Genomic DNA, 19,248 nt, shown 5'->3' with positions numbered 1-19,248 from the left:
TCAGTGATTTTTTATGCAAGAATTGGGCATCTAACTATTGGAGGTTTCCCTGTAGAGTGTAGCTCTTTTCAGCTTTCTGCTAACAATTAACTAATTTAATATATTCTCAATACAAGCATAAGCAACTCATTGTTAGCTCCAATATTATACCCAAAGAGCAAGTTGTTAACTTACTCTTCAAGCATCATGGACAGATGGAACAGGAATTTGCTGGCAGTTCTGAGACAAATTATGAACATTTAAGTTGTTTAGATGTTGAAAAATTTGAGATCCCAAGCTTACCAACAGATTGGTGAACCTGTCTCATCTCTCCATTGAAAGGATCCACAGATGAATCATGAATTTGTTAAGATTTTCCAGTATTTCCACTGGTGCATGTGGTGTTTTAGGTGCGCATACTTAGGCAAATACCAAACTAACATTGTACGAAGACTGTTGTTAGTAGTACTGAATGAATGAGCAGAACCCAATGACTAGAATGGAAAGGGAATGGAGTTTTGTTTCAAAAAATTAAACAGGTGTTTTGCAATAAGAATTAAAGTCACCTGTTCTTGGTATCCTTCCCATTTAATGACAACCTCCATTAGACTTTTACTGCATTAATCTATTGATTCCTTTATCACATCATTATGCCGTCAATAGACTTGAATTGAAAAAGTGAACCTAAACAAGGGACCCAGGGCAGTAAAATTTGACTGACGGATGCATTCAACTGAACATAACAGTGACCCATCAACAGAAAGCATTTGCCTGTGAAAGTAACAAAGAATTCTTCAAAACAGAATTGTAGCTCAAAATTATAGGTAGTGAGGGGCAGAATAACAATTCCTGAAATTCGATTTTTAAAATAAATAAAAATTTTATTGCATACAGTAGATAGTAAAATTACCTTAAATGTATCTTTAAAATGGAGGCAATAGATTAAATCTTGGGAGAGAGCTAATGCCAATTGCATTACAAAAATATATGGAAAGTGAATTTATTCTTGTCATCAGTCAGGGCATTGAGTGCCAGAACTGGGACATTATGTTGTGTTTGTACAAGTCATTGGTGAGGCCACACTTGAAGTACTGTGTATATTTTTGGTCACCCTGTTATAGGAAAGACGTGGTTAACCTGGAAAGAGTACAGAAAAGATTTACATGGATGTTGCCAGGATGAGATGGCCTGAGTTATAGGGAGAGGTTGGACTCGTTAGGTCTTTATTCCCTGGAATGTAGGAGAATGAGGAGCAACCTTACATAAGTGTTTAAAATTATGAGAGACATAGAAAAGGTGGATGGTAACAGTCTTTTCCCCCCAGAGTAGAGGAGTCCAAAACTTGGGGGCATAGACTTAGGGTGAGAGGGGAAAGATTTAAGAGAGACCCGAGAAGCAACTTTTTCACGCAGAGGGTGGTGAGTATATGGAATGAGCTGCCAGAGGAAGTGGTTGAGGCAGGTAAAATAGTATCATATAAGAAGCACTTGTATAGGTATTTGGAGGGGAGTGGCTGGAGGGAAATGGGCCGAATGCAGGAAATTGGACTAGCTTGGTGGACAATGTGGCTGGAATGGACTCATTGGGCTGAATGGCCTGTCTCCCTGCTGAATTGCTCTATGACAAGCAGAGGGTTCGGAAGTTGAGAACTCCATCACCATACTGTCTCAAAAATGAGCATCTTCCAGAGGAAGGCAAGGCAAACACTTCATCGAAATCAGTTCCAAGGTGGTCACATACAGTTTACACAATGCTTACTATAAATGATAGCGATCTTAATCAATTTAACTGATTTGCTATTTAATGTAGTCAATTTGTCAGCTATTTTAGTTTATTCCTAAATTATCCTCATCAATTTTTAAGTATTTTAGACCTTGATCTCAACCAAGAATTTGCAATATAAATGAATTATTTTTGCACTACATTATGTATTTTACCAATATCCCAGCTCGTAAACTTAAATATTGAGTATGTAAATTATAAAGTGCCGCCTACCATAATTTTAAATTAATAAATAATTGTTAATTCTCAGCCCTGTTGTCTGTTAATTCATTCACTCAGGCTTGTGCAGATCATAATGGAAGGTATGTAGTAAAAGCAAATATATTTCTAGCTGATTAATGTAAAGCAGTTCATCAAAACAAATTAAGGCTTCAGTAATTCTGAGCCATAAATTGGTTTGCAAACCATGTTTCCAGGATAAGGATTTAAAGTAAACAGGTTAAAATGTTTCATCTAGTTTCCTTGATGAATATAGGGTTGTTAGAGTTTCCTTCCATTCTTACAAAGTCAGAGGCATAAAATAAAGAACTGAAGATTTAGGGTGACTGCATGAGCACAGCTGAGAGTTAACTGCACCATTTATTACATCTGGAAGAAGAAGAATTTTATTATTAGATATTATAGATGTACCTATTACAAATTATGGTATCAATCATTTTAACATACATGTACTTTTGTTCAATGTAGTTTCAAAAACTACAAGCAGAAAGCAATAAAAAAATTCAGTTATCTTGCCTCTGATCTCGTAATCATCCTTATAGATACATGGAAAGCTATAAACAAATAAGGACCCGTCTTTCTATTACCTAATTGACAAACACATGAATTGAAAATGGATCCTTGCATACCTGTTTTTCATCCATAAATCATGTACAGGGAGCATTTTGCAAAGCTTTGAAATATTTCCACCTATTTCCTGTTGAAGCCCTGCCCAACTGGAAATTGAACTGACCATTTCCTGCAACAATGTGCAACTTCCTCATTTTATTTTGCACACACGATGACATCATCAACATACCCAGCTCAATTTAATGGGTCAACAACATAACGTGGATCAAGAGATGCTGGCCCTTTGCAAAAAAAAAAATCACAATAAAATAAGGAGTTCATCATGTTAAAAGTAGTGAACTGTGCATGAATTAAAATGATCCCCGGGGTTTGCTTTTAACTTTTATTAAAACAAAAATCAGTGCGAGTAACCTTCTGTAAATACTAAGATGTCAATGAAGTGCTAACTGCAGCTTACAGACCCCTCAATCTACAACCTGATATTGTCACTGATCACAGGACTACTGGATGCAATCAGAACCATTTCAAAAATTTAGGGTGGGGTATATCTCCATGTACTCTTACAAGTTAATTCTCCCTAATCTCTATGGCAGCCAAAGAGACCTCTTAAAAAGTGCTGACCCCCTTCCAATGCCCATCTAGCAAGGAATTGCATATGTAAAATGTGCTCGTCAGGTTTTAACAGCCTTGAAGGGGAGCAAACCACAAAAATCATTTCTTAAAGCAAAGATGACCATATGTTATGACTTCTTGTGGCTTAGAAATTTGCATTAGTGCTATATGCAGCATTCTTTTGGTGCACAAATTACCTCAAGTCCAATATCTAGACATGAAATTGTTATTTTCAAAGCCTCCTAATATTAATACCAGTGGGGCAGAATGGTTGATTTCCTGAGAAAATTAATCCTTATTCTAACTTGTTCAGAGAACCTATGTTTTTTGTTTACCTGTCACGGACATTTTAAGTCACAATTAACTTCCCCAGAGGATTTTGGCATAAAGTTAACCAAAGCTGGTGCTCGCCTGACCCAATGTGCTTTACTTAAATTCCTGTTCATGCATTTCTTTAAATGACAGACAATATTTTTTTAACTAATACACAGAATTATTAAAATCAGTATCTATCTGAAAGGGCATTTGAATCAGAGCTTTCAAAAGGGAATTAGGAAGGGACTTGAGATAAAATAGTTTGCAGAGCTGTAGTCAAAGAGGGAGGGAATAGAATTTTTATAAATTTAGCTCTGTAAGGATTCAACAAGGACTAGATTGGCTACAGTGCACTTCTGTGCCGGAATAATTCTGTAAGCAGGCAAAGCGAGAGTTCTGACAGATCTGGTCACATGGTGGCAAAGTCATAAGAAGCAAAAAAGAATTCTGGAAAATATGATTTTGATTTTACAACTAAAAAGAAACCCTTATATGTACACACGTCCATCAACCTTATTTGCTCACCAGCCGGGCTGACTGGCTACACATCAAACTTTGGAATAAACCATTGATGAGTAACTTTAAAAAAAATGTCACCTAGACATAAAACAAACTTATAATTACATGCAATTACTTGTCTTGTGAATGACTAAACAAAAATCATACTTGGTCTTACATTATAAATCTTTCACAACATGTATTCATACAGAATTTTAAAATGTTTGTATTACTTAACTTTCAAATACATTTAGCTTAATATCAAATGGATTCTTACATTTTACTATGTCATTGGCATGTGATTAATAGCACTAAACAAACTAAAAGCTGATACCATTTTGAAAAAAAAAGTTTGTTTTAAATTTTTACACCTTACCACCACACACAAAACAAGCTTAAAAAAATGTAAATTGTGTGAAACACCCACCTTCAACATAGTTGTCTTCTGTGTGCACAGACAGGGAAGGAGAAAAAGGAAAAAGACTCATTAAGCGGCATGCAGACTGGAATTTGCCTCTGCATGTTCTGATCATGCAAGGCATTAAACACAACATGCAAGTGTTCCATCATCAACATTTAACGGAAACAAGTGCTAATGAAGCAGTGCTCTTTAAAGTTCAGCATGATTGGGAAAAAAAACGATTTATGAAGGGAAGTAAGTGTCTTGTGCCTATACAAGAGTTGCTAAATTACTATTAATCATTTACAAGAGTGTTTCTTCTGTAGGCTTAAGTGTGTAAATAATTTAAAAAAAACTGAAGGAAAAAGGCTGAGCTAGTAATGATAGACATAAGGTTATCGCTCTTGTATTTCCCATTTGAATTCATTCTTAATTAAACTTTTAAAAACAGATTGAATTCAATTAACAGGATTTTAAAATTACAATTTCTATACACTTGAAAAGCATAGAAAAATACTAACAGTAAACCAATAAATGTTATGTCAAAGAAAGTAAATGAAGCCATTATGCAAAATTACTTATCTAAAACAATTGTATAATTTAGCAATTTAGCCACTTGGAAAAAAGTAGAGGTTTATTTCATATTTCATTTCTAACATTTTCAAGTTTTAATGGAACCACCTACTGCAGCACGCATTATCTAAAACAAAAGATTAGATTTAATTTCTGCACAATAGTGTCTTAATGAACAGCAGAGGTTTAACAACAACTTACTGAAATTTGTACTTTGCACTGATTCAAAAACTGTACTAATGAGTTTGCTTCATAATTTTTATTAAATTAATAACCAAGCACACTCAATTGTTATGCCTACCACTCCTTCTGTGAATTATTTATTCTAAAACAAAATTAGAAAATGCTGAAAATATTTTGGTCAGGCTGGGCTTGTCATAGTTCTCTTGATTTCAGAACTCCTACATTCTTTTATCTAGCTTCTTTTGTCCATGTTCTCACCCTCTAGCTGCTCGCATTCACTCAGTGATTATGTAACCTTGTTTACAGCTTATCCCCATGGTAAAACCGGGGTGCCCATATCAAACACATCCCCTCCCCCACCCTCTCTGCAGTTTTCCAAGCTTCTTTTGCCTCCTTTTCAATTCATTTGAAGGGTTCTGACCTGAAACATTGACTCTGATCCTCTTCCCACAACTGCAGCCTGAACTGCTCACTATTTCCAGCACCTTCTGATTTTGTTTTAGATTTCCCACATTTTCTAGTAAGCTGAAGCTCAAATTTTTCCTCTTGTTTTGTTATTCATATGGGATAGAGTTATTATGCACCAAAGGTATAATTTGCTTTTGTTTTGTGCTGCAATTTACTTTTGCTATAAACAATCCACCTTTGATGAGCACTTCTGAAGTGGAATTACTGAGAACATCTTGTGCCAACCTGTTAGGTCTCTGTTAATCTCGTCAGCGTCACTCATTAGATATTTTTGACACAATTGACTTAGTAATAGGTTGCTGTAATGTTAAAGCATTGTTGAAAACATATCTCAGTTTTGATATTTACAATAATATACTGCAGGATTTATAATTTAAATTTATGACATAAAAAAGCAAGTTTTGTTTAATGCTTTCTAAAAGATACCAAAAGTGCCAAGCCATCAAATAATTTGATTTCTAAAATGTACTCCTTTATTTAATTTAATAGACATTGGGCTTGAGAGGCTGTAATATGTAATGAGATTTCACTATTTTTGAACTATATTCTGTGGTATCTTTCCAATGGAGGAACAGATATTATTAAACATTCAAAAACATTTCTTCTATTGCCCCACAATCCCAACAACATTAAGAATATTGGCCATTCATAAGCCCGGAATCACAGAGAATGACTGTACTAACAGCTGAACAGTTACAATCAAATTTCAAGTTAATGTGTAGGAGGAATAATAGTGAAGCGAAAGAACACAAACAACATTTTTAGAATTCATTGGGGAAACTGACCACATCCATATATTATAACCTTTTTAATCAATGCCAGACAGAGTAACCAATAATTCAAGTATGCTTAAGCTATTCATCTGGATTCCAATGGTCTAATATAATTTAAAATAAAAAAAAAGATGTAAAACTAGCAAGAGAGACAAGATAATTTTAATCAACTTTCTCTACTTCCTCCACTGCAACATAAATGACTTAATTATAAATTCTGCATGGACAGATATTGTGCATTGACAAGTGCACACTCTGCCCTTCCCCCAAACATCAAAATTTTGTAAGCAAAGGGGAAGAACCAAAGTTCCTCCTAACAAAAACAGAGGAGTTGGAAGGTTAGGATATTTTATGGGCTTATTGTGTTTGAAGAATAACTCATAAGTATGCAATGGTTGTCTACATCATATCTCTAGAATCCTTTCAGATTTTTCTTTGTACATAATCATGATAATTGGTGCAATTATCTACAATACCTTCTGTTTACATTGTTCAATTGCCTTTAGTCATATCAGTCATAGGAATTAAACTTAACCCTAAAAAAAATCCTCTTAAATGAAGACCCCATTGGGTTAAAATTCTAGGGCTTCAGAGGAGATGTTATCTTTATTAGTCACACGTACATCGAAACACACAGTAAAATGCATCTTCTGTGTAGAGTGTTCTGGGGGCAACCTGCAAGTGTCGCCATGCTTCCGGGGCCAACATAGCATGCCTACAGCTTCCTAACCTGTACATCTTTGGAATGTGAGAGGAAACCAGAGCACCTGGAGGAAACCCATGCAGACATGGAGAGAATGTACAAACTCCTTACAGACAGTGGCCAAAATTGAACCCAGGTCGCTGATGCTGTAATAGGGTTATGCTAACCGCTACACAACTGTGCCTATACGAGCTCCCACAGCTCCTGATGACACTGTGATCTCAGTCTCTGAGGCCGATATCAGAGCATTCTTCAAGAAGGTTAAACCACAAAAACTGTCCGGCCCAGACGGCGCACCTGGAAGATCTGTGCAGACCAACTGATTGGTGCATTCAAACACATATTCAACCTCTTGCTTCTGTGGTCAGAGTGTTCCCAACTTTCAAAAGGGCAGCTATAGTACTGGTGCCCAAGAAGAACACAGTGACCTTCTTCAATAACTACCATCCAGTAGCACTTACATCCACTGTGATGAAGTCCTTCAAGAGGTTGGTTATGGCGCAAATCAACTCTAGCCTCAGAAATGACCTGGATCCCCTTCAATTTGCCTATTGCCACAACAGGTCAACAGCAGATGCTATTTTACCAGCTCCCCACTCAGTTCTGGATCACCTGGACAATATCAATGTATACGTCAGGCTGATGTTTATCGACTATAGCTTGGCTTTCAACATCATCATCCCCTCCAAACTTATCACCAGGCTCCAAGACCAGGTCCTCTGCAGCTCCCTTTGCAACTGGATCCTTGACTTTCTCATCAGCAGACCTTGATCAGTATGAATCAGTAACAACATCTCTGATCATCAATGCAGATGCACCTCAAGGCTGTGTGCTTAGTTAGCCCTCCACTATATTCTCTTTACACCCACAACTGTGTGGCTAAACACAGCTCCAATACCATCTATAAATTTACCGAAAACACCACTGTTGTTGGCCAAATCATGGTGGTGATGAGTCAGCACACCTGGTTGAGCATAACATGAACAAAACCAAGGAGCTAATCAATGACTTCAGAAAGCAGAAGTCAGGAGACCACATGCTGGTTCTCACTGGTGGGTCAGAGGTAGAGGGAGTAAGCAGCTTCAAATTCCTGGGAGGTAACAGCTTGGTGATCTGTCCTGGGCTCAGCACATAGATGCAATTACGAAAAACACGTACCAGCACTTGTACTTACTTGGAAGCTGAAGGGGACTTGGGATGTCACCAAATATTCCAACAAACTTCTGCAGATGCGCTGTTGAAAGTATCCTGACTGGTTGCATCATGGCCTGGTTAGGCAACTCCAATGCACAGGAACACAAGAGGCTGCAGAGAGTAGTGTAAAGAGCATGGTCTATCACGGGCACAGCCCTCCCCACCATTGACAGCATCTGCAGGTAGAGCTGGCTCAAGAATGCAGCATCCATCATCAAGGATCGCCACCATCTGGGTCATGCCCTCTTCTCGCTGCTATCGTCAGGCAGGAGGTACAGAAGCCTGAAGTCCCACACCACCAGGTTCAGGAACAGCTACTTTCCTATAACCATCAGGTTCGTGAACCGACTTGCACAACACTAATCCTACCTCAGTAATGGAAATACTATGGACCACTTCTTGCACTACCATGGACTTGCCTCTGGTAGTGCAAAGAAGGTGCACCATAGACTTGTATCTTTTTGTTTTGCACTAACACCTTGTTTTTGCAGGATTTTTCCCCTCCCTCTTCACTGTCTTGTATAATTTACATTCTGGGTGTTGTCTGTATCTAAGTGCCTGTGATACTGTTGCAAGCAAGTTGTTCATTGTACCTGTACCTCAGTGTACTTCTGCACATGGTAATAAACTCAACTTGACTTGAAATAGCTAAGCAATGAAGTTTAGCAGTCATATTGTTAAGAGATCCGTGGAACACAGCCATCCAAGATGACCAGTCATGGATGGTGAACTAAAAGGCATACGGGAAACCATCTGACAGACCTGATTGCAAAAAGAAAAAAAAATCCTGAAACCAAGACCAGAAAATTACATTAGTTTAGAACAATAAAAAATATACAGCTGTCCCAAAGGCCATGCAAATCCATTTCATGGAGCTATTAAACAAAGAAATGGGATCATCAGAAAGATACATGGGGCACTCTTAACCAACCGACCAAAATTTGGAGGACACGTATGAACATATGCATCTCATAGTATGATGTCTTTGGGTAAATCCCAATAACTAACTAGCTAAAGACAAACCACTAAAAACCTGAAAGTGGACACATTTAATATACAATATACATGGATGATGTCCTATCAATAGTACCCACTGTTTCTTGTTGATTACAGCTCCAAGTTCATCATGAAACTCTCCTTCAGAAATTACATAATTAACAAATTACTGCAAGAACAATCATCACCAAACACATACCTTACACATTGAAGAAAGCTCTCCTTTTATCAGTGAACAGACAAAACAAATTTTAAATGACGCATGGAGTAAGCTACAGAAAACAGAATTACTTTGCATACTGCCTCCCTTGCAGAAAGGGGTGAGGGAAGGGGGGGTGGGCAGTGGGGATCTAATTAATTTGAATGAGGTCATTGATCCCAAGTAGACAAGCAAGAACAGGTAAGTGGCTTACAGGCCCACCCTGGGTTATGACAGTTCTGTTCCTGTGAACTGTTCATAACCCAGACAGTTTGCAAGTCAGAAACGTGGCCATTAACTTAGTTCTCAGGTAGTAGAAGATGCCTGCAGCCCTGGAGCAGCCAGCAAATGCATACCCTAAGTCTCCCAAATGCATGCTCGTATATATGGGCTGCACACAAGTTGTGCGTTCATAATCTGGGGAGGACCTACACTTGTTTTACTTCACCCTAATGTTTTTAATTAACTCTAGGTGCTTTAGGTTGATTTTTTTATATAATTATTTAACCTATTTGAACTGTTTTATAAATGTTTTTAATTATTAAAATACTGTCAGGACAATGCCTCATGATGTGTTGCCAAGGCAAAGTCTCCACTTACAGCCTCCTCTTCTAAGATATAGGGGCTCCTATGTCATTGTAACAGAGCCTCATCCAAGTTGAGCAGCAGGCTGGATCAAGGAACATCCAACAATGTTTCAGGAAATAATGACACAACAACATGTTGAAAAGTAATGGCAAGGTTATCAGTGCTTACCAATATTAAAAAGTAAAACCAGATAGCAACCTCTAGCATCTTTACCTATACAGTTTAATGTGTAAGTCAATAGGCTGAGGTCCATGTTTTTCTCCTCCTCTAGCATGTTACTGAGAGATTTGGCTTAAAGATAACTGGAATGACATGAGCTTGTACTTGTATGACATATACTCATAAAATACATCATAAAATATTATGATATGTCCATTCAAGCTTAAGTGCATTTTTAATCAGCATTATTTTTAAATTACTGTATATAATTTCACTGGCTTTGAACACCACACGCAGGAAGTCAGCTTGTTGAAAAGGAAATTCAATTTTAACTCTTTCCTCTGTTTCCTTTATCCTTTTCTTTTTATGCTATCTTTTTCTGCATCATTTTGAATTCTGCATATGATTTGAAAAAAAATCTCTCGTCAGTAGAATAATGAAGGCAAAGTATAACATGCTCCTATAACTGTGCAGAACATTCATCACTACTTACTGGAGAAGAATTTCTAGGCACTTGGATTCTTGTCTGATTAGCTAAAAAGATACACAGGCCCCAGATCCATTATAGATGGTCTAACACCCTTTCAGATTTCTAATTACATAAAGTTTCAGTTCAAAAGCCAATTGAGAGACTGTGTATAAATTGAATTGTACTAAATGACTGGGTCAATGCATTCACTGCTGACCATATAATTCTGGCTAAATTCCTTGTTAATGAATAATCTGTGAAATAATACCAGGTAAGGCTTTCATGTGTAGGAGGACAAATTACTTCAGGTCTATCCCTCCAAATGCTTTTATCCCTTCATTTCTGAATCTGCAGTACATTTATAAATAGGGACTGATGGCTATAAATAATCAATAACTTTATTTCTGGTATATCAATTAACAAACACATAAGGATTAGCAATAAGAAAACATTAATATTAGTTTCCAGAGATCAAATGAAACAAGTGCCTCAAAACTACCAAAAGTAAGTTTGACTCTCAAGGGAAACTGTATCAATGTTCCTATTTAAGATGGTGGAGACACTGAAATCCAAGAAACTGAGGACAGTCTGCTTACATCCACCCAAAAACTCTGAGGAAGCAGAGAAAAGGACTGAAGGACCTAACTGTTTCTGAAAAGATTAACTTTTATTATCAAGGCTTCCAAGAGTACACCTTGAAAAGTGACACTTAGGGATTTCTATCACAAAGAAATTAAGACTAACGAAGAAAATCCAGAATATCACACCTACCACCATGATGATGAATGATCATTTGCCAATGTGAATGGATTGAGTCAATTTACCCTAACTTCCAGGATACCCAATAATGTCCAATGTTATATCACTTTGCTACTGTAAGATTCTATCACTGACAGTTCATCATCAATAGAGAAATTCTGCAATGGATGCTGTACATAAAATGTAGTTAATAACTGATTAAGCAAGTTGGATTTTCTAATTAACTAACCTGAATCTATTGTTAATGTCACAGGAAAATTGTATGCAGGGAGATACTAAAATATGCCCCATGCCAATGTATACAGAACAATGGTGGAATCCCCTGCAAAGTGTGAGCAGAAGCTTTATTCAATCCCAAAATTGAAATGAAGATAAAAATTTGAATGAGCTATTGATGATAAAACACCTACACAACATAGCATTAACTCTTGTCTGTGCATTTAACTCTTGATCTTACAGGTGGCTTCTACTCAGAAACCACTTGTTAAAACAAGATGTGATATATTTGGATACAAAACCAATGTATACATTGACATGCAATACATTATTAATCATGTCAACTCTGTTAAAAATTTTCTTATATTCATGTTGTCATTGCTATAAATGTAACTTCTATTTTTTTCACCAGGTGAGAGAAATGATCGAGACACAGACACACGGAGAAAGGCAGAGAAATGTGGTTAATACATATACTTCAACTGACTTAAAGCATGATAATAAATCCAAGTGAGTCATTTTGCAAGGGTCTTTCTTTAAGAAGGTTCACTCACTTCTTTTTTACAGGTTGACCTCAAAATAAAGCATCAAAAATCACAGCACTGCAATCAAACAGGCTTACAGCTTTTCTTTGCCACAACACAAAAATGTCACTCTAGAAAACCCCTCCCAGATGAGGACCTCCAGTCTAGCATGGCAACCCCATAAAAATATTTTTTAAAATGAAGGTTTACAGCAAGCAACAAATAGCTCATGAGGCCAATGGTTTTCTCTAACAAAATAATGGCTAATAAAAAGAAGGAATTGAGGAGAAACAATTCCACATTGATGTGGAGTTATAGAGGGGTACATGGAAATGCAAAATCAAGTTGGTGAACCAAAACAATTCTATTAGTATGATCTGTTCACAGAAGTGGTTTTCACAGCAGGAAGCCACAGAGAAGATATCTACACAGAACTGAAGTCAACATCAACAATAATTGGATTAATATAACATTTATGCCACCAATGATGACAGCAGAAAACAGAACACTTCAAGATAAAAGATATGGTAAAATGATCAGTGTATTTATTTGCTGTAAATAAATGTAATGTTCATTTCAAGCAAGGATATACATCTAAGTTCAACCAAGCACCATTAATGAACTGTGAACTACTGTAGACTTTAGGTCAGATGAAATATCCATTGAGTTAAACAGAACTGTGAATGCTTATAGTGATTATCTTAATTGACTGACATTGATGGACTCAGGTTATCTAGGAAAATTGAAACTAAACTGGAAATAAACTTTAAATCACACTTGAACAAACTGCTGGGAAAGCATGCAGAAATATTCAAGGATATGTACACTAGTATGAGAGGTTTTTTTTATATTAACCATGGTAGAAACCAAGCTACTATAAACCTTGACCTATCCTGTGTTCAAGAAGAGGATGGAGGATAATTAAATAAGTTAGAAAAGTGTGATGCTCAACAATATAGTGATTATAAGATGTCATTGAACCAAGCCTTTGATGATGAGTAGTACTATTGCCTACGCCATATGATTTATATGCAGAGCTGGAAGGAGCCAAAGTTTTCACCAAACTAGATCTGTCATATACAAATGTTTAGCTGAACATGGACAAGAAGAGTCAATAATATTTGACAATCAGTATATCTATGTGTTTATTCCTACACAGAACTATATTATGGCATGAAATGTCCACCAACAATCTTTCAGGCTGCTTCAAGATGTAGAGTCAAGGTCTATATGATCAAGATGGCATCTGATAGCCACAAGCACCAAAGAAGATCTTCAAATATTAAAATGTTCATGCAGCCACTCAAACAAAATGTAAAACTCAAAATGCAAGTGTACATTTCTACAGAAAATAATGGATTATCCTGGACTAAATGGATTGCAACCAGTCAAAGAAAAAGTAGAAGCAACTGCACAATCACAGAAATGCAGAACTCAAATCATTCTTAGAAATTATATCACCAACAAAAGAAAGGCAAAGAATAGAATCAGGAGAAAGAACAAAAAAAGGTGTATAACCTATGTAAGAAGAGCCTAGGAAGTGATTTTTTAAAAATTATGACAGTCCATCATGTATGTTGAAATTTGAATGTGCATCTATAAATTATGAAGCAGGAGCTATCATAAGTCTTGTAGTTAATAATGATCTAGAAAAGCCAATTGTATTTGCATTATGGACAATGATGAAGAGTGAAAGAAGCTCTTCTCAAATTGAGTAAGAGTCATTCGGAATAGTTTGTAGTAGTAGAAGTTTCATCAACTTTGGAATGCATATAGGCTGATAAATTCCCAGGGCCAGATGAGATCCATCCCAGGATGCTATGGAAGCAAGGGAAGAGATAGCAGGGACACTGATGGAGATGTTTGCATCTTTGTTAGCCACAGATGAGGTGCCAGAAGACTGGACGATAAGTAATGTTCCTTTATTTAAGGAGAGCAGGAATAAAGCAGGTAACTATAGGCCGATGAGCTTTACATCAGTGATAGGGAAGTTATGGAGAAAATTCCAAGGGATATGATTTATGTACATTTTGAAAGGCAAGGGTCAGCATGGCCTTATGTGAGCAAAATCCTATCACATTAATTTGAGTGAGTTTTTGAGTAGATAACTAAGAAGTTGAAGAAGACGGTGGTAGATGCTCTTTATATGAACTACAGTAAGGCACCTGACAAGGTACTGCACAGCATTTTACAAGGTGCAGCATTTGTAGGCTGGTCTAGAAGGTTGAAGTGCATGGGATCCAAAGTGAGTTCGCTAATTGATTTAAAATTGGCTTGGTGATAGGAGATAGAGGGTGGTGGTGGAAGGATGCTTTCCTGATTGAAAGTCTGTGACCAGTGGTGTACCAGAGGATTGAACCATACAGCACAAAAGAGGTCCTTCGGCCCACCATGGTGCTGTATTGTGCTGTATGGTTCAATCCTCTGGTACACCACTGTACCAGAGGATTGAACCATACAGGATTGGTGTTGTAACGCTTGTTGTTTGTGGTATATGTTAATGACATGAATGTGAATGTAGGAGAAATGATAAGTTTGTGGATAGCATGAAAATTAATGATGTTATGGATAGTGAGGAAGGTTCTCTAAGGTTACAGCAAGACATAGATCAGATGGAAAGTCGGGTGGAGCTTTAGCAGATGGAATTTAATCCCAACAAGTGCAAGGTGATGCAGTTTGGAAAGTCGAATAGGGGTAGGATATATATAGTAAGTGATAGGCCTTTAAGGTATGTTGATGGATAGAGGGATATTGGGTTCAAGTCCATAGTTCCCTGAAAGTGGCAGCACAAGTAGATAAGGTGGTGAAGGTGGCATATGGAATACTTGCCTTCATAGGTCTGGCACAGAATATAAAATTTGGGATGTCATGTCACAACTTTGGAAAACATTGGTTAGACCACACTTGGAACACTGCGTGGAGTTCTGGTTGCCGAACTCTTAGAAGGATACGGTTGCACAGAGATTGCAGAAGAGATTCACCAGAATGTTGCCTGGATTGGAAGACTTAGTTATGGTGATAGATTAGATAGGCTGGGCTTATTTTCCCTGAAGCAAAGGAGGCTGAGGGGTAAGCAGATAAGAGGTGTATAAAATTATGAGGCATAGATGATAGTCAGAATCTCTTTCCCATGGCAGGGGTAACAAAACAAGAGGGCACAGGTCTAAGGTGAGAGGAAGGGCTATTCAATTTGAGGGTAGCTTTTTTTTTAAAAAAACAGAGGGATTGGTTGCCATCTGGAACTCACTGACAGGTGATGGAAATAAAATCTCGACATTTAAGAGACATTTAGGCAGCCACTTGAATAGGCAAGACATAGAAGGATATGCATCTAATGAAGATAAATGGGATTAGTGTAGATGATTAAAAAGGTTGGCATGGACGTGGTGGCCTGAAGGGTCTGTTCTGTGCTGTATAATTCTATGATTCATATTGGACAGGCCATAAGCTTTTGTGAACAATTCTTGCTCATTAGTCAGCAGTATTGATAATGGCTGCAATAAAAGTGAAAAGATGGACCATTCTTTTTCAATAAGAATACACAATCAAGTATAGAAGTACGAAAGAAGTAGCATTTAGACATACACTTAAACAGGCAAGGCATAAAGGGATACAGGCAAATGGGATTCGTGTGGATGGACAAAAAGGCCAGCAGGAACATGGTGGGCCAAAGGGACCATTTCTGTGCTGTACAACTCTATGACTCTTTGAAATAAAATTGCAGATATGATATCAAGGTTACCATTTGAGAATTTAGACATAGGTGTGAAGGCATGACCTTGACAATGAATATATATGGCAATTTTCCAGTTGAAGCAATGATGATAGCCGAGGAAACACAATGTTTCTGAATGAAGGTGAAATAAACTTTAGAAAAATAACCTTAATCAGACAAATGTTCAGATAAAAATTAGAGACAATACAGTAACTACTAAAGTAAGCTGCCAATGGAATAAGATTAAATAAATAGAGACACAGACTACTGTACCAAGTGTATTGAAAAGATGGGTTTTGGAAGAGTGGTTTTATACTTAATATTCCAGATTTGAGATTATGAAGGCAATAGCTATAAGTCTTTTTTATTAATCTGCATAACATTATGATCTTCTGGTCAGTAGTTAAGTACACTGTCATGATTGGAGAGACAAGCTAATGATGCCTTTCTAGAGGCAACACATTGATTATTATGAGAAGAGAATTGAGACAGAGCAACATGTTGGATCCTGTCCTACAACTGAGAATACTATTCATGAACCCTAATCCATTTTCTCAATAATAGCGACCAAAAGAACTTGGTGTAGATAATGGTCTTAACTTTAACTTGTCTTTATTTGAGCTTTACATGAAACAAAATGGTGTTAAGCAAACACTTATCTCACCAGATAATCCAGTGTCAAATGAGGTTGAGCAATCTGTGCGAATAGTTGAAGAAGCACAAAAGAAACACATGTTCAAGTTTAACAATGAAATGTTAATTAAGAAGCTTGTACAGTACAGAACAACACCTCATTGCACAGCAGATTATGTTTTTGTTGCATTATTAATGCATGGAAGACTCGAAACATAATTGAGAAGCAAGAGACTGAGTGTGGTTCAGCAAAATCTTGAGAGTATGGAAGAGAGGAAGTTGAGATAGAAATGATGTCTCAAGTCATAGGGTCATAAATCAGCATTGTACAGCACAGAAATGGGCCCGTCAGCCCACCATGTCCATACCAACATTTACGCCCATCTACACAAAGCCCGTTTGCCCACTTTCTGACCATATCCTTCTAAATGTCATGGAGAAAAGCAACTGAGACAACATGGTTAAGTTTGTACATTAACACCACCTCACAATTCAAAAATTGGATTTTGAAGTGATAGATGAAATAATAGTGAAAATAGGAAATAAAAATCATAATTGCATAAGCAAACCACTTAAGCAAGAGATGTACAAGATAATGTCAAACAGTTGTGCTTTTTTGCATCTATCCTAGAAGTTGATCCAGTGGAGACTGTGAAAGAAATGGCACAAGATTTGACTTGAATTGAGAGAAGACGCGACACATTTCACAAAGAAATGATACTGCACCTAGAACACAAGTTCCTTTGAGAAAATCAAAGCCACTGGAAAAAAAAAGTGAATAGGCTAAGTCTGCAAATTTTAGAATCCAAATCAGAATCTGATTTAATCACTGTTACTTTTCAAGAGGGAGGAAGAAGCTTAGTGCATGTAAATGTATGACATGCATGTGTGAGATATGCAAAGAGTAATTAGAGTTGAATAAATCAGTTGCACTTGTTTGAGCTTCTCCTGTTGTTTCTTGATTCCCTATATCTTCTGTATTCATCAGGCTCAAAGTAAGGAACACATGCACAGGCATATATACTACTGCTGTAAGAAAGAAACTAATAAAGCTGAAAACACGAGTTGAATCACAGATGCTAATGTTTTTTTAAAAAAAATCCCATCTGCTAACAAATTCGGTTAAACATGTATCTCTCTCATATAGTTCCAAAGCTAATAGGTGGAAGTTAATTTGTTATATTGCAAATGGCTCACAAATCAGTCACAAGTTTTGTTTTAAGAATATCTGAATATTTTGGCTTCCAGTAGAGGTTTGTTCTTTCTGGATTCATTGTTGTCCAAGATAACGCTCAGACTAGGTTAATAAGGAAGTTATTCCTTCCATTTCAGGGTGCACAGAACAAGTTCCACAAAATTTTTGTTGACCATATGAGCTAATGATTTGGATACAACACAGACCAACTTATGGGACACAAAGAAAGACAGAGATATAAAAACAGATATACGAAACTCAATGTGTCAGTTTACATCTCTTGAGCAATAAATTTGAATTCTACCTTCAAGCTTCCCTTTTGTTTCTTCTTGCCTTATGTTCAGTAAGTTACTGTAATTACAGTGAAAATGCATGTTCACTCTGAGGCTTTTGGATCTTACGGCTTCCAACTGACCATCTTCTTTGGCAGCCATCTCCATACTAAGTGTAACTTTAAGCACTTTACCAACTGCCTTGTACATATAACTTCTTTTCTATTTGTTTTTCTTCAAATGTAAACAAAAGCAAATTATTTTAGCATCAAAATACTGGCAAAAATCACACATTTCATTTTTCTCATCTCTGCCTCAAACTGAGCATCATGAATGTTGCTTTCTCTACGTAAGGTTGTACTGGTCCCAATAAGGAGTGACCTTGAGCTTAGTTGTTTTGTTTTCACAATTTAACCAGAGCCTCATGGATTTTAGCTTTAGCTAAAAACAGTGCCTAGAAATTGGGTTTCATCTTTTTTTGGGTTCCCTAACACATTGCTGCAAGTAGCACTACTGCCTAACCACATTTTCCAAAGAGATTGCTAAGTTGATTACAAATAAGCATACAACATCTTTAGCATGATTCCCAAACAAATGGAGGAGTTAAAGGCATCCATTTCAGGTTCCAATGGAAATGATTCTAATTTATCACAGCTGTTGCCACTTTGCAGCACAGTAATCAGAGAAAGGCATCAGCCCTTAAAGGCACATTCCCTGTGTCAGGCAGACAAGAGTGATACATGTTATGATTGCTGTGGAGGAGAGAGCATGGAAACTGTACAAAGATTCTCTGAGAAATACCAAGTGGAATAACCCATGCAGAGTGAAACCATTCTGAAAAGCATATTATGATATCACTAGATAGGTCAAGCAAGCTCCAGAGCACTATTAAAACTTTTTAATACTGACAAATACTCATCTCCCATAGACAAATGCCTCCCATATCTAAACAAGCTTACAATGTACAATAGAAGGGTTATTTGTTTCACCAAGATGGAACCTTCCAAAAATAAGAGTAAACCCTACAGACAGCAGTGGGGCTCTGATTAGGCTGGACACTTTCACCATCAGAGTCTCCATTAAATGCATTGCTTAGCAGTTAATTTCTCCAGAAAGTATCTTTTCCTAACTTGAGCACTCGAAGGACTGTGAGCACTCTGCAGTAAGTTTTGGAGCTGCTTTATGAAATGTACTAATATGTGCCAAGTGGCCCATTAAGTAGGATCTAAGTGCAAAGTTCAATACGGTTGCGCT

At 37.0% G+C, this 19,248-nt stretch overlaps 1 protein-coding gene across 16 annotated transcripts in view; it reads right to left on the bottom strand.

The window, feature by feature from the left end:
* The window catches only part of nrxn1a (neurexin 1a), a 1,334,105-nt gene that overhangs the window by 1,174,070 nt on the left and 140,787 nt on the right, over window positions 1-19,248 (bottom strand). For 14 of the 16 annotated variants that reach the window (XM_052010794.1, XM_052010792.1, XM_052010793.1 and 11 more), the window contains one exon: window positions 4,403-4,420. The exons of the other annotated variants lie outside the window; for them this stretch is intronic. In XM_052010794.1, coding sequence (XP_051866754.1) covers window positions 4,403-4,420 — 18 coding nt within the window. The remainder of the gene's footprint in view (window positions 1-4,402; window positions 4,421-19,248) is intronic. 16 annotated transcript variants of the gene reach the window in all.

The sequence above is a fragment of the Pristis pectinata genome, chromosome 3 (assembly GCF_009764475.1).
Source record: "Pristis pectinata isolate sPriPec2 chromosome 3, sPriPec2.1.pri, whole genome shotgun sequence".
Lineage (NCBI taxonomy): Eukaryota > Metazoa > Chordata > Chondrichthyes > Rhinopristiformes > Pristidae > Pristis > Pristis pectinata.
Note: the sequence above shows the minus strand (reverse complement) of the source record. Positions and strands in the feature narration are given on the sequence as shown.